Genomic DNA, 21,145 nt, shown 5'->3' on the forward strand with positions numbered 1-21,145 from the left:
AGTTTGCGTTTGTGAGCACTGGTAGTTCTGCAGTTGCTGTGACAAAATCCACTTCCCTGATCTTCGTTTCCCCCCGCAATCCACCCTCTACTCCTAACAAATAGCCAGAGAGAAAAGCAAGAAGGAGCAGGCGGCACCCGAAGAGTTGTATCCTGTTCTAATCACAGCCGTGCAAGTCCTTCTTTATTTCAATTAATTTACTTTGCCTTTATGAACCTGAGAGACTGGCTGTTGCTTTCAAAGAGGCTGACATTTCACTCATCTGAAGGAGTTTGGAATGTGACAGGGGAAAGGGAGGAGAAGTAAATCAAAGCAGATAGCAATCCTCCAGATGTAAAGTATTTTTCTTCTCCTTTATTTTTTTTTTCCACTAGAAATGTCAGAAAGTCTGCTGACATTTTAATTCCTTTGTGATAGGCTGTGAGCTGAGAGCCGAATCCTGTTGCCACTGTAGCTGAAAAGATTTTTCCTACCAATTTTAAAGGGAGCAAACCCATCTTACATTCTGAAAAGAAACTGAAATGTACTCTTATAACATCTTGAGGTCAGTTACAGAATGAAACTGGCATGCCTTGTTAGATTTTTTTTCTTTTCAGTTTACCATAGCATAACAAAGAACAGTTAGTAAATCTGACTGAATTTGAAGTAAGACTTTGCTGTTGTGCTTTTCTTCTAGTTCTGTATTCTGGTGAAAGTGGCACAGTACTATTCTATGCTCTCTTCTAGTCACCTAAGTTTCAAGATGTTGAGTCTGCCACCTTAAAGTTTTCTTTTAAATACTTGTTGACTTACATAATCTGTGCATGTCTTTCAAAACTCTATTAAACACTGTGATCCTGCTTTTAGTGATACATTTGGCAAAAAAAAAGAAATCATCTCATTATCTTTGATAGGAACACACTCAGATCCATAAAATAAAGGATTAGCTTCTACTGTCATTATGCTAGTTGTGTATTGATATAACTCCAGCAACTTTATAATATGCGTTTTATAATATGCTGGCTCAGAGCAGCAGCAATGAGTTAGGTCTATAAATTCCACCTACAACATGAACGATCATATATTTCCTTCTCTGTGTGGTGTGCATAGGGATTTACTTCATGGGTTTAGTGTAATAAATTTATTTTCCTTTACAGAGTTGTTCCCTTATGAAGTATTCATTTGTAAAACATTAAATTTGTACACAGGACTGCTAAAAACCAACGGAGTAGACATATTTGCTTAATAGTTTTATTCTTTCTTGCAGGTTCTATAATCATATTTCATCAACTGGTACAACAAAACATATTTCTATATGAAAACCGAAACAAAGAGGGCTTGTTGAGCTTGTTGCATGGTAAATCTATTTGGTTTATTCTTGGTTTATTGTTAAATATTATTGCATTTGTTTAAGCAAACATCATGTATATTGTGTTTTCTAGCATTCCACACAGAGCAGCTTATTGTGTCCTTTAAATATGGGAAATAAAAATGTTTTCAGTTTGCTTTTAAAAAAAGATAAAAAAAGGCACTTAAGAAAGGGTATTGCTGTGTTACATAGCCCAGGAAATATTGGCAGCATGCTCTTTGGCTTTCATCCGTAGAACTGCAATGCTTGAGGACCTCCTTTCAAACTCCGGCTTGGTTTCAAAAGCATGTCCATTGGTTGCCCCAGAAAGTAGAGAGTCAGTGAAAAAATTATTGAGGGGCACGTGGCTGAACTGATTCTGGTGGTTTGAAAAGCCTGTGTAGCCAGAATCTGTTCGGGGTGAATGGGAATAAGGTGTCATACAGGAGGATGTGTCTCGTGGTAGCATGCAGGAAGTAACCACAGAACCGCTAGCCGTATTCCCTGCCCACAGATTGTTCTGAATCTGGAACATATAAAATGAATAAGATTCAGTTTAGATAGTTCATCTTTTGTTTTCTGCAATGCTTAGTTTGCTTTACTTAATACATCCATTATTAGTTCTTCTCTAAAACAAGCCAAAACTTCTTAATTAGTTCTCTGCAATAATACTAGAAAACACCAAGAAGACATTACCTGAGTCAAGAAGACATTACTTGAGTCAAAATACTAGATCATTCACTTAAAAGTAAGGGCTGCTGAATCCTATTCCTTGCTCTGTCATCTATTTGCTTTGTGGCTTTACCTGGAGTGTTTACCATTGGACTTCAGGTTGCCATCAGCCCAGCCAGTCAGTAAAATCAGTGGAAGCACAAAACTGATTTCAAAGGTGTCAAAAGAATGCACAGTATCATAGCTGTTTTCACTGTAAAAGCTTCTCTTCATCACAACTTTTTCTTATGATAATTGTAGAAAACAGTATAAAAGGGTGAACAAAACAAACCAGGAATTCTCAAGTGATAAAACCCAACAAGTATTTGCAAAATTAAATATCGAGAAGCCTTGTGTAATTGCTTGAAAACAAATTAATCCATAAAATACAGGTATGGTTGATAATGCATATGAAAGTTTTTCCTAAAGTTGCTTCAAAGATGGTTTTAAGGTAGAAATTCTTTCATGATGTTTTTATACAAATTTATATTTGAGGGCACCTTTTTTCAGTCTTAACTGGGTGTGTTGTGCATCCCTGGAAAATGTTGCATGACAGACTAGGACACAAACTTTGTGGTTACCAGCAATGTCTGCTGAAGATCTGCAGTAACCATGTATTCAAGCTTTGATGTGTAATGCCTTCTATACTTGGCACTCACTTAAAGCTTTATTCTGAGTCTCAGGCTGTCTCCTATCGTCTATGTATAGATGCTATTTATGGATAGGTATTTTTCACTTATTTCTGACTAGATGAATAGACAGAAAGATTTTCAAGGCCTAGCACAAGTCAGCTCCTGTCATTATCTCAGACCATGCATTCCTTCTTTCCTTCCTCCTTTTTTCACTTTGATGTAATCAAATTTTGCAGTCAGCAGCTGTCCTGTTTTTTAGATTCTATATCCCTCTATCAGTACTATATGGATATAATTTCTGACATGCTCTAACTTCCTCAGTCGTTTCCCACTTGCACTCACCATTATACAAAATATAGCTTTATGTTTCTTCTCCACTTTTACTTATATCTTTTTCCTGAATGCTGATATTTTTTAAATCTACAAATATCATTATACAAGCCATTTGTAACTCTCATTCACAATACAGAACTTTTCAGCCAGTAACTATATCCTTTTCTTTTTGTTTTACTTTGCGAAATTTGTCTTCATCCTAAGAATCTGTTGCCTGTTCATTATATCACTGCTCTGATGCACTGGGATTGAGCCCACATGTCTTTGTTCTCTGATATACGTTGGGGTAATTGAAATTACTCTTTGGTTAGCACTGTAAATTCCCAGTTTAAACTTAACTTTGTCTTCATGTTCCAAATCCATAGACAAAGGAAGTTTGGCTTTAAAATACGTAGGTTATCTCTAGCTGAGAGAGGGTTTTTTTCTGCCAAACTAAAGGTCAAGGCACTGTGAATTAGGACAGACACACACATACACACAGAGAATGAAAATATTTTTCTGGTGTTGAGTTGAGTTTTTTTCCCATTGTATTAGTACTTTGCAGCAACACATATCCACCAAGCCACCAACAAGCTAAAGAGATAAATTATGGTTCACTGAACTAATCTAGCTGAGATCTAGTACAGATAGGGAAGTAGAAATACAGTCTTATTTTAAAAGTTAATATTTTGAACACCTGTATTAGCAGGGGTCATCAGGAGCTGACAAAATAATTTGGGCTCCTTAGCAATTCCAGCAGTGAAAAAAAGAACCAGTAGATGCTCCATTCTGGTTTTCTTCCTCCCCAAAAGGCTGGGGAAAAGTCATGTGTTAGCAACACATCTCCCCAAAATCCTGGTCAGCCCAACTCCTTGTTCACACACATATGCATACATACAGGCACACACACTTCCATAGCCACTCACGTGAATGCAGCTTGCCTTTCTACATACACACACACGCACTAGTTTGGCACACCTCGAACATCTGCCCCTGCGTATCTTAGGTGGTCTGCTGAGAGGTAAGGGAGTGAATAAGGTGCCTGGGGAAGAATATTGAGGGATTTTCTTCCTTCTTGTCAGCCTCCTGAGATCTACAGGAGGAAAGTGAATCTAATGAGAGTTTCAGAACTTTCTAGTTCCCATCCTTCCCTCCTATTTTCAGCAGGTTTTAGAAGACTCTCAAACATCAACCCATGGGAAACTCTGCAGCTTGATATGACGCTCAGTTGCCTTAATTAACCCACCTGAGCCATTTTTGATTTATAATCAGGCCTTTTCTTTTTAAATCTTTATGGAACAGGTGGTTTATCTGGGGATTAAAAGACACATCTTATCTGGACCTACATGAACCATTGTCGTGCTTAAGAAAGTTTGTTGCATTGAACCACACATCTATTATGGCTCATAAGGTTTACTGACTTCTCAGACTTAATGAGTTTGGAGCTACAAGGCATGTGATTAGAGTGCAGAGAGGAGTAGTAAAGAAGATTGCAGCTGAAAGCCTTTAAGATCCAGAGAACATCTTCACTTTGCTTAAAAGCCCAAGCTGCACACATTCTGTCTCAATCATGAGCTGAGAAGATCAGAAAGCCAGTCATCCATGCAAAAATCATCTTTTTTTTTTCCTTTTTTCAAGATCACTGGAAGTTTAAATTGTACTTTATTGTGTCTGACAGTTATATATATGTTTCTTGCAGAAGCAGTGACAGATTAAGGAACTCTTGGGGTTTTCTATCCCTTTCTTCCTACAAAACAAGTCACCCATGCCTATTTCCATGCTGGTCCATTTCAGTTTGTTTTGCTGGTACAGCTCTTTACTGAACTGAAACAGGGAGTTGATACAGCTAAAAAAGAATTCAGGGGAAGAAAATAAATAAAATTAAATATTTTAAACACATGCACACAGAACCCCCTTCTTTCTGATGCTATTTCTATGCCCAATGGTTAGTCTCAGAACCTTCAAACAGGATGAATTTGCCCAGGGAGAGACAAGCTCATCTATGCAGCATCTAATGGAGGAGCTAATTCTGAAGAAGCTTACTTGTATATGCCAAAGTTTCATTTATCTGACTTACTAAGATTTCTTTCGAAGGAGCAGTATGTCAAATGCTGCAGTTGCCCAGGCTGCACAGACATAATTATGTGAAGAATTTTCCAAAAGCATCTGTTTAAATAGGAACACTCACGAGTTTGCCTTTAATACAGTCATGATGGGAAGACTTCAAAAGGTTGAGAGGCTCAGTCTGAAAGTGCCCTATAACCTATATGGTCTGAAGGTATCACAAAGTCACTCTTTCCTTCCATATTTCTATGGAAGTTGGATTGTAGTAGTTTGGATTGCAGTAGACTAAGTTTAGTACCACCAATTTTCCTGATATTTTTATCCTAGACAAATGTCTTTCAATTTAACTTCAGTGAGATTGAACAGGTGTAAATGAGAATTCAGTTGCAAATCCTAAAACATACCAATGTCTTGTTAAAGAAATATATGAACAAGTGATTCATTCCTAAAATTTTCAAAGGGGTGCCCTAGGTTTCTTCCTTAGAGGAAGAACCCAAAATAATAAAGTTAATTTCAGAAATGCCACAAGATGCTAGGAAAGCTTTACATCTTTTCTCATGAGACAGTTACACGTTTCAAAAGAATCAGTCATAGTTTCAGTCATATCAACTTTTTTTCATTTTAGTTGGTTGAGTGACTTCATTTTTGATATTAGATTTTCATTTCTTAGCAAGGATTTACAACATAAATGTCTTGTAATGAAATTTAGGTGCAGAAGGCATTCCTGTATTAAAAATAAATATAGTAATGTTTTACAATAAGTCAAAATTATAAGACCTTCTTTTGGTATGTTGGAAGGAAAAGGGACATTATGTACATGAATTTAAAGAAAATATTTTTCCTCTTAAACTCTTGTGTGATCCATGAGCTATATAAAAGGCAATTCAGAGTTTGTGAATGAGGCCATACATACAGCACATCTCTGGTTTCTGTTAACATCACAAACAACTTGAGCTTTGCTCTTGTGGTTACCGTGAAATTACCAGAGCCCTTCAACATATTTACCTACTGTACAGTTTATACACAAACACACGCACATGTACACACCCTTCCTGATAGCAAAAAGAAGTAAGATTTCATAGCTGTGAAAGAGTTATGGTTGTTAACATGGTTATGATATCATTTCCTAAGTATATGACTTTCTGCTTGACACTGCAGAGGAAAATTAGCTGAGGTAATTGGTCATTGCACTTAGTGTCTTTTTTCCTCTTAAAATTTCAAGCTTCTGGAGCTTCAGCCATCTTTCACAACACTTTGAGAAATCACATAAACTCAAATCTCCACGTTTTCTGAGTCTTACTATCACTTACCCAGCTTTGGTTCTCCATCACCAAATGTCTTGACTCATTCTATTTGAGACACCTGCCTACCTAGACTGGAGTCTGTTTCCAACATGAGGACACACGGCTTCTATTTGAGTGGACATATGTTTTATTGTTTCACATGGGAAACAAAATTGTAATCTTTTTAAAATATTCTAGATATGAAGTAATAAGTTATTATTTGTGGTTTTATTATTATATTACATAATGTATGTTATGTCATGTTATATCATGTTATATGTTATTATAATCAATCTAGCAAGTAATTAGAAACTAACATTGACTCTGTTTTCAGGATGTTACTGGACATTGCAAGGGAGACAACAGTGGCACTAACAGAACAGTTAAGAATTTGCTTAATCATAGAAAACGTGAATGTCAAAGAGGCTTATTAGCTAAATTTTTGTCACTCCTCTTTGTGTGAAGCAACAATCCTTGCACTGTGAGAAAACATGAAATCTATGCTTGCACAAAGAGCTACTTTAGGCAGATTAAATGCAATAGCTGTTAAACTGCTCAAAACTGCTAGTTTACTAATGATCTGTAGGCTATTCCTAGTCCATCAGCTCAACTAATTTAGTCTGTCATTTGTCGCAATATATTTTTACTGGAAGGCTCTTAAGAATGGAATCCACATTATGGGCAGAGATTTACCTGTAATTCCTGGGTTTGAATCATAAATTCCCAGAATAATTTAAACTGAAAAGGATTTTTATTCTACAGCCTTGCTCACATTGAATTTAGATCAAATTACTTATAGCCTATCTAGACAGGTTTTGAGTCTAGCTACAGAGATACAACAACTTCTACAAGCAAATTATTCCAAGGCTTTACCACTCTTGCATTTTTTCATTTATATCTAGACAAAAAGCTTTTTGGTGCAATTTCTGATCATTTTTTAGAAGAAAATGGACCTAATGAATACATGAAGATCATCTGTACTGGTTTGGGTTCAAGTACTTATGAAAGAGTTGCACACAACATTTTCAGATTTGTCCATAAAATGCAAGTTGGCCCTTGGTAACAAGAGGCTCAATGTTACTGCTCTAAAATGTGTGGTAGTCTCATTAAGTCCACATTTAGACCTTAAAAACAGAGAGTAAAATAAAAACATGTTGCTTTGATTCCATGCTTAATAAACTTGCTTAAGTGCAAAATAATGCAGAATTCAAAAAATCATCAATCTTTCATTCTTCTATAGGATGTTTTGTATCTAAACTGTAACTTCTCCCTACTGCAACTTCAAGGCCAGTTACGATAAGAATTAATTATATTACACTTCTGTGATAGAGTTAAAGACAAAATTTCATACTTTAAAAAATACTATTAAAATGTTTCCATCTCAGAAAAAAATGGATTTGCCTTATAACTAAGCCCCAGGCAAAGTCACTCACACACTTCAAGAAGTACATGTTTCATAAAAAAAGTAATAAAGCAACAAACTAAATGTTGATACTCTGAAGAGGACCACATACAATGATGGTTTAGAACAAAAAAAAAAAAAAAAAATTACAGTGCACAAACTATTTTGTGTGGAACAGACACCAGCCAAAAAGATTAGAAGTGTTACTCTTGTTGGAAGATCAGCCACAGCAGTGCAACAGTCAGCACATATGCAGCAAAGCAACATACCATCCAGGTGGTGGTCCAGCCTGAGCTCCACACTGTCACAGCTAGACAGCATGAGTATATGATAAAACTTCTTTGAAGCTAGCTCAGATATGTCTACCACATCTACTCCTACTTAATCAGTGTACCCATAGCTTTAATGAACTATTGTGATTAACTGTCATTTATATGTCTACTACAGCTAAAAGAATTTTAAAGTCATATAACATGTGGTGTCTAATATATGCCATATGAAAGATTTAATTGGACCATGTAACTTTGATTATTGCTAATGAGAATTACCCATATGTACTAAGGCAAGAGCAGAACTGTAATGATGATCCAAGGACTTAGTACATAACACATGTATACTGATACCACTTCTACACTCTTTGATTGCCAAAACAAATCATATGATGCCATGCTGTTCAATATATTTATTTTGATTTATCAGTCTGGTGGATGGAATGTAAACTTCAGCCTCTTCCTTCTATATTTGAGGTTTCAGCATTCTCCCTTCTCTCTACACCTTCCATATCATTCCAGTTCCCCTACTTTTGAAATACTTTTGTCTCTTTGGAATTCCCATCTGCACTAGACTGCGATTTTCCATCAAAAAAGAAAAAAAAGTTAAATTCAGTCCTATCCAATTCTTGCCTGCATTTTCAAGTGAATAAAGGAAACAAACAATACATTTCACACATGATAGTAAGAGGAAAAGTATAATGGTGTGACAGGAAAGACCCTTTCAAAAGAACTTAGAAGAAGGACACGAAGTAGACTTGAAGAACAAGCTAGAAGATGCAAAGTATGAAAATAACCTATGTGAGGAAAAACAATACCCTTTATATCTGTTTTTCAAGGATACAATTTAATGTTTATTTACGTACTGATGCACTTACATTTATAAATATAAGACCTCATAACAACCTTACAATACTCAAAAGAGGACTACAAAAAAATCTAGAGAAGGACTTTTTTACCTTATACTTTAGGAAGAGAAAACGTAATTGACCAGATTTTCACCAACTTTAAAAATAACCAATCTCTGGCATAAGAGATTTTGTTAAGTTTCCTAAACACAGATGTCTATCTGGCCACCAGCTGCCTCCCCTGAAGGATGCATATTTAGTGAGTCCTATTCATCAGCACTGTAAGTGTCTCAGATATCATAAGACATCTTTAATAACACTAGAAACTGAATTTAGGTAGCTGAATCAAGTACTGCTTATGTACTAGCATTTACTGAGATGAGTTGAAGTAAACACCTCCATGAAGTAAATCTGCATTCATTTGCCAGCCAATGTTGAGATGCTGCCTCTTAGCTTTCATACCATCAGCAGAATATTACTAGTTAATGAGTCTCAAGGTGTCTGGGACAAGATTTAACCAGTGAAATTTTTTTCTGAGTGTACTTAAGATGACTTAGACCATATGTTGCATCAGCAAGAGCAACTTGAAGTTTAAATACTGAAACTAATGAAGCTGAAATCTTTCACTAAAATGAATGAAAACTACTGTAAATTATATTTTCTTAGAAAAAACTGATTTTTAGTATAATGTTTTCAAAAGTTAAATATTTAATCTGAATGAAAACTTAACAGTGTTGTGGTATTCTTAATGTTAAAGCCTAGAAAAAACACAGGGAAAATAGATGATTGTCCTGAAATATTGCATTAACTGTTCTCCTCTGCAACCCAGGTGTTACTGGAATAACTACTGGAAGATGTATATTTGCAGAATTTGGACAGTTTAGGAGATAGTGAACTTCTTGACAGACATCAGAGCAGCCATTTTGCACAATAAGCAACACGTAAAGTTAATATAGTGTAAAAATAATTAGGGTTAGACTGATTTAACAAAGTAAACAATTATGACTTGGGTTTAAAAAAAAAAAGAAAAACATGATCAAAAAACAACAAAACCTAAATTGTTTATTACTATTTCAAAGATAAAAACGTACAATGTAATAGCAAAATTAGATCATATTATTGAAATTAGGGTTGGACCAGACCACCCCCAGAGGTCCCTCACCATCAACCATTCTCTGATTCAGAGCCAACCTTCTATCTGCAATAAGCTGAAAAGATCATTTCCTCTTTGGAAAACTTTTTGGGTTTATATAGTTACATGATGCATAGCAGCATCATGTTCTTAATTTGTATTTGATGAAAATAATTGGTGAAGAAACTAAGCAGGGGTCTCCACATTCTCTGTTGACTGCAAATAGACTGATGTTTTTGCTGGAATATAAGTTAGATGTCTGTTTTGTGAACGTATCTGTGGTGGGATTCAAAACAGATATCTTCAAGCTGCAAACTCCTATAATGCACACCAGAAAATCACATTTGTTCCTGTTCCTTCTGCTGCACAGCAGTGAAGACCTCAGCTTGATTTAATAGTTTTTCAGCATTCATGCTATGTTTTTTTGCCAGCAATGGGGAGTCTGTTTTTCCCCCATGTTAATAAAGGCTTCATAAATAACCTCTAGTGATCTGTGTTCTACAATCCCCAAGAAAAACTATTTACTCAAAAGTATGGCAAAGCTTGTGTAACATTTACTCATGTCAGTGTCACAATAAAAGTGCTTGTACATGGGGATGGGAAGAAAAGATAAAAAGGATATTTGATTTCTTTTCTTGCATTAGCTACACTGGAATGATGGAATTGTTTTGGAAATAAATCTATAACACTAAAATAAAACATGCCGATAACAATTTTAAATATCTCTTTCTGCCTGAACTGTGGGATAGATAAATGAGTTTATAGTCAGTCATGTACTGATTTATTTTCCACAAATGAGGCATTTATATATGGACAACTAGTTTAAAAGACTTGAATGTAGCGATGTTAGTGGTCATTGTTTTTGAAACAGATTTTAGTTGTTTCCACTATTCTCATTAGAAATGTTATGTATATGATTCAGATATGGTTTTATTGAAGATGAAGATGTAAGAATGTGAAACTATGAAGAATTACCACCAGGTTAGCAAGAATGTGAGCTTGCACTGACTGTTCTGTAATAATTGCCTGGACATCTCGTCATATTCCACTATACAGCAAAGTAGCTACCTTCTTCACTGAGAAGTAGAACACCTTGTTTTTATCATGTAGCCAAACTGTGAGTTCAAGTGCTCAATTGAAATAATCAATGTAAAGTGAACTCACACCTTGCTCCTGTTCATGAAGTATGGTACAACAAAACTTTCTTGTTCAGGTGACCAGACTCAATTATGTGTTTATGCCTGTCTGTTTACTTGCAGTGTGTTAGTCTGCTGTTGTAGGGGAGTACTACATATTTATGTTTATGAATGATTACACATTTTATATCTCTACATATTTTAGAAATGCTTTATTTAAGATTATGGTACCAACGTTTCCATTTCAATCTCCTGGTTTTAAGAACTTATAAATTAATGATAGAAAGTTTTGCCAGGCTGAAAATTAATTGTCATCTTCCCAGGAAAGTATGTTTGTTGGGTTTTTTTAATCATAAATAGAAAGGCAGTGAATTAATTCTTCATTTTATCAAACTGAAAGTACAAAGTAGGTATTTAATTGGGATTAGACTTTTATGGGTTATATTCTCATATAATTTAAAAAAGTGTTTATTCTTTTAAAAACATTCATTTTAAGACAACCATTCTCTGTGCTTACCAATGGCTTGCATTATTCTATTATCTTATGCTAATTAAACCTTCAGTTGGGAAAATTTCTAGATTATGTCCTCCTAAAAATACAAGATGAGCCTGAAGATACAAAATTTAGTCTAGATTATTGAGTCAGGAATAGAAAGCCCAAAGGTTAAGTACTATGCCTTGTATCATCTATTGTGATGCTATAGGCAAGTCAGGAAGGACTTCAAAAGTGACATCTGTGAATGACTGAGCATCTATGTCTTTGAGAGTTTGCCTAGGAGTGCTTAAGACCATTTTGCACACCTCCACTTAGAAAGGTCTCAACCAAGTGTTGGGTCTTCCTACTTAAACACAGAGTGTGTCATGCAATGGTTGCTGAAGCAATCTAGGCTAACGCACATTATTTAACAAAACCAGTCAAATATAAATGCCACCAAATCTGAAACAGTTGTGCTCATATTCTGAGCTGCTGCAACACAAACCAGCTTTGGCCTGGGCACCAAAACTAGTAACATGCAACCTCCTCAGACTAAAAGCATTTTAGGCTAAGTAGACAATGCACAGGCCCAAGGCCTCTGTTTCAAAAAAACTCACATTCAGCCAATGTAGAGCATGCTCAAAGCAAGCCCACACAGAGTATGAGTGTATTTTTAAGGCTGTCAGAGACCTTGCTTCCTAATGAACTAGACGAGATCTGGACACAAGCAGTGAAAGGACTCTACCACAAGGGCCTATACAAGATTCCTGCTTTGTACAGTACCTTTTATTTTTTTTTTAATTATGTGGTAAAAGCAATGGGAAGATGAAGACATGGAAAACAATACTTCAAAATAAAGGTATTCAATGTACTAAATCAAGCAAGCAGAAAAACAATACCAGAGAGGGAGGCAAGGCAGTAAATCAAAGGACTGGAGAACAGAGACAGAAGATTATGATCTTATTACACAGTATACCTTATTATATACTAACAGAGCACAGAAAAAGAACAAATAAATAATTAAACAAACTACTACTGTCCAAGGGAGCTTTCTTTTCTCTCTGCCTCCTTCTCTCAGCCATATACATTCAATTTTTCATTGTGTGCCGCCATAATATGGTTTCATGCCAGTAGAAGACTTGTTGCATTTAACGGTCTATTGAGGTCCATAAAGAAATGGTGCATGATTCATACATCAGAAGGAATTTGCCTACAGATCACATGGTTTACACTTCATCTTACCAAAGCATACAAGACCAGAGTTAAGACACTTTTGTCTGTCATTATAAATAGCCCAAAAGGAAAATCCTGATCTTATTGTGGTCAAAATTACATCATTCTTGTCAATCTCATGTCTCTAATCTTCATTCAGAATTTCTGATGGACTAAAAGTGACTCAAATCCCCACATAGTTTTATGTGCAGAAAAGGCTTAGTGGTATAACTATATTGCCAGCCATTTTCAGTACATAAATGATGCAAAATTCTGCAGCTCCTAAACCTGTTGTTTAAAAAATACCTATTTCAAAAGTTAATTATTCAAATTAGATGTTAGAACTATTGTTCACAGGGGCAGGTCCTGCGAGTGTCTAAAGAACACAGAAAACTAAACACACTAAAGTTTTCATTCATCTTGTGTGCATTGTGTGCCTAGGGATGGAAGAGAAAGTAAATGTAGAACGAAAGCACTACTTGGATTTTACTATACCTGAGGATAGCTGTCAGTCCTTGGAAGAACAGATATATCATAGGTGGCAGCAAAATGGCTCTTAGCTTGCTGGATCTGACCGTAGCGTTCTCTTTTCCTCCATTTTGCTCTTCGGTTCTGGAACCAAACCTATATCATATGAGGAAATAATCATCAAGGTAAACTTAATTACATACATGTGCAAAGAGTCTTAGGAAAAAGCCAAGAGATTTTGGACAGTAGCTTTTTTATCTAAGATAAAAACAGTAGCTGTTTATCTAAGAAAGAGAAATTCTCCACTTGTGAATTAATTTCTTAAAGTTTTAACTTTTTCAGTGTCAGACTTATTGGGAGTTATTTCTGGCTATTTTAAAAGTATACACTTTTTCCTTTCTAGTGCCAAAAAAAGAGAAACAAAGAAGATCAGTCTGTCAGACAGCGATAATTTTGACAGAGTTCAGTTCTGTAGAGGAAAATTACCAAATAGTAACAAATCAAATTTTAAAGAAACTTAAGAAACTTCCTCTTATTTTCACATGCTCACCCACTAGGTATGACTATATGTGATCTGCCTCCTAAAGGTATACATAATTATCAAGAGTAGTAATGAGTAGGAATGAAAAGGCAGTTTAAGCTGGTAGCAGGACAGTAGTCTGTGCTACAGAAAAGGTTTCTATAAGGAAAGATAACAGGGCAGGAAGATAATAAAAAAATCATAAGAACACAGTTTTAAAACTGTTGTGCCATTTTTTCACATTTGTTTAGGTGATATCTGTTTCTGACAATAGAAAACTAAAGAATAGCACTTTGCATTTAGACCATGAAATAATTTAGACCCCAAGCAATGCCTTCTTGTCAACTGAAAGCTATTTTCTTTATGCTTCAATAAACTTTAGACTGTTCTGTAATATTCTGAGAATCAGGTGTTACCTTCAAACCTGTTACATGCACAGTTCTTGCTGTGCTGATATCTGTCATTGTTTTGTTGTCTTCAAAAAAACTTTCCTTTTTCCTTTTAAACAGTTTAGTTTGGACTGGCTAAGACTTACCCTGATGAATTCAAGGGATTGCAAAGAAAAGTAGCTGTTGCTTTATAAAAGTAATAATATCCAACTAAAACTTTGTTGTTCAGCTATGAGCAAACAATTTCTTTAAAAGAAGTTACACTACTAACAGTAATACATACATTAAGAGATTTTTATTTTATATATAGACACTGCCTGTGAATCCCATTTTGAGGGATTTTTTCTGATCCTTGACGGTGCAATATTTTAAATAACAGTTTGGCTTATAATTCAGTTTTTGCCTTGATCTTTGGAGAACTCAACTGTCCTTTGATTCTGCTTAAGCAACCAGGGCATAAATTTCCTCATTTTAATTCCCAAGGACTTGTTGCTAATTTAGTATGTGTAATCTTTTAAAATGTACTCAGCAATCAAAGCAAGGCCCATGCACATAACTGCTGAGTATATATTGTTAGGGACCTTGTTGGTAATTTGTATTATTTGCAATGGCTGAGGCTAAGCAAAAAGAAAAGAAAAGAAAATGAAGAGAAAAAAAAACCAACTTGTCTCCACAGAAGACATCAAAAACATGCTAAGGGAATTTAGTCATGAGACTCTTTCATTGCAAAAAGACCTTGACAATCTCCTTAAAATGGGTGCCAATTACTTCACTGACATGCAGCAGGAAAGAGAACAACTTAGATAAATTAGGTTCAGGTTGGCGCTCTCTGCATGTATGCAGGACAAATATTAAACTGGATGTTGATGAAATGGCAGTGAAGGGAAATGTGGGTAAGGTATCCAGCTGATCACTCTGGCAAACTAAATCAAACAATTTGCTTGAATTCATAGTAACTAAATGAGAAAAAAAAAAAGGCACACGTTTCTTTCCTTTGACAATCCCCCAAAATGTTTCTGTTTACATCACTTTACTAGAAACTGACTTTTGGCAGAGATAAAATAACCATTTGCCTCCACAAAGCAATGTAAAAATCTGCTGCTTGTTATCCTTGAATTGCCAGATGCTTGCTTCTAATGATGTAAGGTCTTTTAAATTGCTTAATCTTGTGATGGAATACTGTTGCTACTTTGGATAAAAATGATCACCATTTCCTTTCATATTTATTGTATGAGAAATGCAAAGATCAGTTAACTTTTAAGAAAGAGGAGGACATGTTTAAATAAAATAGAAACAGACAATCTGTGAAAGTCTGAGGCAGACATACGTGGTTTTACCTTTACCCTATTATTTTTAATACTTTAACCATGCTAAGCTTCTAAAACTTGGAAAATGTGACAAAACTTCAGTTGGCACATTTTAGCCCAATTCTCCCCTCCCTGTTCTGACTATTAATGTTTTTTTCGGAGTAGTTCTCATTATCCCAGAACTATGCAACTGTAAGAACAGTGTTTTAACATTGTGCAAGCTGTTTTTTCTTTTAAATCAAGACTAAATGTGAATGAATGGAGGTTATAATTGGAAACTGTATGAAATTCAGAGGGAGAGGGATTGCATAGAGCCTGAAGAGTTAAAAGCCACCGAAATAAGCTCCACCAGCATTGGCAATATTCTATTGATGTAACAGACACATAATTTTGCCCTCTATTTTCCAATAACAGTGAATATGCTGTCTGCTTGAATAGATATGAAAAGAACACTTCTTTATAATATCAATTAGCTGACTTAGTTTCTGAAAGTGATCCTGGTTTAACTTCAGTTGTATGCATGTGCACTGATGTCTATTTCTTTAGATGCATGTGTGCATGTGTTTGATTACAAGTTGTGAAGTTGTTATCATATTCAAGTCTCTAAATTAAAAAAATTCATCCCAGTCTGTAAGAATTGACAGGACTGCTATTCCCCAAACTGAAATGATGAGCATTACCAGAATAGAGAAGATCTCCAAAAATAGGATAAGCTCGCGAAATGCAGCTCACACCCTTTTCTAAGGAAGATCTCTAAACGGGGGAAGGGCTGTATTTCCTGGATATTTAGCTTCTTTTCCCACCATTATACATCCGAAGCCATAAATATTGTTCAGATTACTCCGCTGAATGCACATACTGAATGAATTAACTCTGTACGCAGTTAAGACACTCAAATACTGCACTAAGCGGTCAACAGTACGTTTTGTTCCAAAACTTAGAATAACATTATCTATCAGATATGCAATTTTAAAAAACAGAAAATATACTTCCCAATTTTGTTAAGCTTATTCCATGCAACAGAAGTGAAATGATAATGTCCTTGCTCTACACAAGACACAAACTCACACATACACATGTATTTATTTAGATTGTGTACATGCAGTTTCACTGCATACTCTTTGGATAAAGTCAAGGAATTTGATTCCTTTTTAAATTGTACTTTTCATGCTGCAACACACACAGAATCCTCTGTGTCCAAGTTCTGCATCATCGTCAATCTAAACTACATGCAACTCCTTAATGAGATCTTTACATGCAACACTTAAAATAATCAATGCCTAGAACTCTGACAGTAAAAAAAGGACTACCAGAGAGCAAGACTGTTTTACTATTGATGTTGTTTTCTCATCCTTTAAACAAGTTTCTAGAACAGCAACACAAATCATTAAAAAAAATAACAAGTTATTTTAGTATTGCAGCATAACAGCTCACATCCGTAAAGAAATACAGCAAAATGAGCTATTTACTTTAGCTTTATGGGCTTTTGTACAATCCCCAAGAGTGTCATTTACCAGTTCCTACAATGCACAACTTGTCATGGAAATGCTGAAGCTGGGTTCCTACCTGGACTCTGGCCTCAGTGAGCTCTGTTCTCAGAGCTAGCTGTTCTCTTACATAGACATCAGGGTAGTGAGTTTTCTGGAATACTTTCTCCAGTTCCTCCAGCTGCAAACTGGTGAAAGTTGTTCTGTGTCTCCTTTTCTTGCTGCTGGAGACATTGCTGTCACACTTATCACCAAGTTCATCCAGTTCCCCCTTCTCCTGCATGCCTTTCACCGGAGACATCCTGACATTGCTGCAATTGTCCATGGGCCTGCTCAGCTCTGTGTGAAGAGGCTGTCCTTCCACTTTAGTAATCCCATAGTTCACTGTACGCAAGGTGGGGGAGGGAAATATCTGGTTAAAGGGGAGGCTTTAGATTCAAGAATTTATATAAAACAGTTTCACAAGGAACCAGATTCTATGTGTCTGCGTATTTCTATGCAAGATCGGGGAAAAGGGATCAGTAATATTAACCACATGCGGAGTAAAAGTACTAAATCACATTGAATTTTAACAGAGAACTGTATCTGAAAATACAATCTAAAATCTTTCAGTGTAAGGAGACTGCATGAGAGTACTTGAATATTTTTGCTCTGCCACAAAAGTAGTTAATAATCCGTGAAATCACCTTCAACTGGAGTTGCACAGATAAGGAATCTTAGCCTAAAACAGATTTTCATGTAAGTGGCATAAAGCTATTGACAAACATGCCTTTAAACTTGGAGGTAGATATAAAAAAAACCCAAACCTTACTTCTATGAAAATAGAAAATAACTGTGACTAAATAGCTGTAAACTGACAATTCAAGAAGCAAATGAAACTGAAAATTAATTTCACTTTAAAAACACAGTAGATTTCATATACCTTTTCTTGGATTTGTAAAGTGGAATTGCTTCCAATTAAGTTTGTTATGGTTACAAAATACAGGGGTTTTCTGCAAAATGTTAACTTATTAAAAGAGATCGTTTCATATACTTTGTATAAGGATTGTGGGAACTATTTGGTTTTAGGCAAAATCTGAGTGGTAAAGATAAGAAATATTCCTCTGTAGCTTCTTAATAAGAAATTAAAACATTCCTTTATTATTTATTTTATTTTTACATATCTCACATCACTGAAAAAGTCGTGTGATATGTTACAGGATTTGAAAAAGCAGGGGTTTTTCCCCTTCTCTCTCAAAACAGGCAAAAAAAGTTTAAAACTGTTGAAATTAAAATACAAAGATGGCATGTAACATACAATGAGAAGCTTGCTTTGGGATATTCTCGTATTCTAGGTAATTTCTTTCAGTCCGACCTCATTTTAACCAAACACAATTTTTAGATACTTACCATACATAGATAGGAAATGCCCCAAAGCCCCCAAGGCACACAATAAATGAGCTAATTAGAAAAAAACTTCAGTGTATAAATCAATTTTCTCTAGGGGCTTATTTTGGTTGCACTTGCAAGAATCTGTCCTTATTTCTTACAAACTGTTTGATACAAAAATGATGCTCTCAAAACAAATACTTCAGTGCCTAAGATGAAGTCGCTAGTCTCATTATTTCAGCTGATCTCAACCATGTTTTCCAGTTCGGCTGGGAAAATATTTTTGAAATTAACTTTTTCTGTATGTGATTTTCATCATGGTGGAATAATGGGACAAATTAAATTTTAAATGTTTCAAAAGTAAAGTATTCTACATCCTCCTTGCCGATGAGCTAGGGAAAAAAATAATTATATATATTTAATGCTGTTGTTTGAATTGCCTAAGTCGTTTTCGGGCACTGTGAAGAATCACCGTTATGTATTATTCGGTAGCACAGCAGGAAAAAAAGAAAAGAAAACCCCACTATATTATCCTCGCAGAGCGTTATTTGAAAGACATGACTAAGTGACCTCCCATGCCCACCCTGTGGCCGTACACGCCGGCCAGGAGCCGTCCGTGCCGCTGTCCCGCAAACACCGACACCAGCGCTACAGTTTCCAGGGACTTTGCTGCGTGAAAACGGCGGTCCCGAGCCTCAGTGCCGGGAAGAGCTCCGAGCCATCCCGCACCCGCCGGCCGCCTCCTCTCGGACACCGCGGGGCCGCCGCGGTCCTTTCCTGCCCGTCTGCTCTCCCGCCGGCCGGTCGGTCGGTCGGTCGGTAGTTCCTCGGGGCGGGCGGCCCCGGATCCCGGCGGGCTGTGCCTGTGTGCTCGGCGCTGTGCTTTCTGCGTCCTGCCGCTCCCGCCGATTCCCGGGGCCGGCAGGAAGGGCAGCAGCCGGAGAGGCAGCACCAGCAGACCAGCAGGGAAAGAGCCCTTCCAAATAGGATATCGCCTTTTTCTGGTGGTGGTATTATTAGTATTATTAATATTACTGATATTACTGTTGCTGCTATTACTATTATTATTGTTGTTATTGTTTTTATTTGCTACCTGACAGCCTCTCTCATTCCAGCACCCAGGGGCTGCACAGCTGCTTTTGGTCTCCCATGGAAGAAGCCTCCCAACCTCCCCTGCACATCTCCAGGGAGGGCAAAGCACAGGAGCAAGAGTGGCAACTCACCGTTGTTGTCCTGGCAAGGTGATGTCCTCTCCAGCCTTACATGATGCTCAGCCCTTTGCAGAGGGTTAAAGGCCTGCACGCATTTGCTGCTTGACGTTTTGCTATAAAAGGACTCATTGTCCAAAGTTTCCATAACGTGCTCCAAAGTGCCTCCTGCTCCCATGTAAAAGTCACTGTTCTTGCTCGCCTGGCTCTTCAGGGCAAACTTCTCACTCAGAAAATCCATAATCATCTAAGGCTGCTTGAGAGTCTCTTCCTTAGACAGAGGCTGGACTGTGAGCAGAGGAGGGAGGGAAAGTGGGTGAGTGAATGGGAGGGAAGAAAGGAGGGAGTGAAAGAAGTTCAGAGCTCAGGGAGCTAGTTTGCTTCTGAGCCTTTGATTTGTCTTGTCTTGAAAAGGGGAACCCGAAGTTGCTCTTATATCTTGAAGCTCAGCAGGGATCCTTATGCAACCTCCCATTTCTAATGAATATGAAAATAGGCAAGCCGTGTAACTCCACCCCAGGTCCCCCAAGACCTAATCCCAACACAGGAGGGAGTTCCAGGCCCATTTTCGACAGACAGATCCGTTTCAGACAGACAAACGCATACAAGCGTGCCAGGAGAGTGAGAGGAGACAGGGAGGGAGGGAGGAGGACGCTTGGAAAGGACACTTCTCCTCTGCAACCTATTCACATTTCTCCAGAGACCTTGGAAAGAAAGTAATCCCTCGTTCCCCTGTCTCTCCCCCTCCAGCTCCCCGAGAGGCTTAGAAAAAGGTAATTTCAAGGGCACATACCCTCAAGTAGAGTATCTTCTTTAATCAGTTTGACTGATACCACGGTAGCTGCAGTCCTGTTCTCCGATGTTGTAAAATTAAGAACCGGTGTTTGTTCTTTATTGAACAACTCAGAAGTTTGGTCCTAGAATTAAAAAGAGAAAGAAATATTATAGGCAGTTGTTTGTGTAGATGGAACAGAAAATAGAGGAACTTAAACGTAGAAATCTCTCATATCAGAAACCGGCCTGAAAGGGAATTTGGCTGCTGTCAAACAGACCTCCAGTCTGCCTCTCTGTGTGTGTGCAAAGTGGTTAAAAAGGGACCTTTATTTTAAATCTCCTGAAATATTATCACTACCGACTTGAAAACAAAACAGAACAATGCAACAAAACACACCAACAAAACACACACACACACACACACACACACACAAAAAAAAAAAAAAAAGGAAAAAAAGGAGTTTCTAAATGAAAATATTGAAACAATAGTCTTAAGTAATAAAAGGAAAAATAGATGAGCCATATATGCATGCATTCCTATGGGTATTGAAAAGCCGGTGGTTTTCACTCAAAGTGTGAGCTTAGAAGTGATCAATTCCTTGGTCCTTTCGAGCATAGACAGGGTTTAAAACACAGGCAAGAGAGAGATAGGAAACTACTTAGAAAGGCCTACATTCTAGAGGGGAGCTGCTCCTTGCTTCCCAGTGAAAGGAGTAATCGCTGGAGTAAAGTAAACCCGAGTCTGCAATCAATTCGGATTAGTATTTCAGCATCGTGGGCCCGAGCTTTTCTGTTCTGTTAAGGCTATTTCAGAAATCAGT

At 36.8% G+C, this 21,145-nt stretch overlaps 1 protein-coding gene across 1 annotated transcript; it reads right to left on the minus strand.

Annotated features, from left to right (window-relative positions):
• Positions 1-1,532: 1,532 nt before the first annotated feature.
• On the minus strand, positions 1,533-19,797 carry ALX1 (ALX homeobox 1; the record flags this gene model as incomplete). Its single annotated transcript, XM_080632554.1, has 4 exons — positions 1,533-1,853; positions 13,299-13,427; positions 17,054-17,358; positions 19,566-19,797. The coding sequence occupies 4 exons, from the start codon at positions 19,795-19,797 to the stop codon at positions 1,533-1,535; spliced, it is 987 nt and encodes a 328-aa protein (XP_080488680.1).
• Positions 19,798-21,145: the final 1,348 nt, after the last annotated feature.

The sequence above is a fragment of the Psittacula echo genome (genome assembly GCF_963264785.1).
Source record: "Psittacula echo genome assembly, chromosome: 1".
Classification (NCBI taxonomy): domain Eukaryota; kingdom Metazoa; phylum Chordata; class Aves; order Psittaciformes; family Psittacidae; genus Psittacula; species Psittacula echo.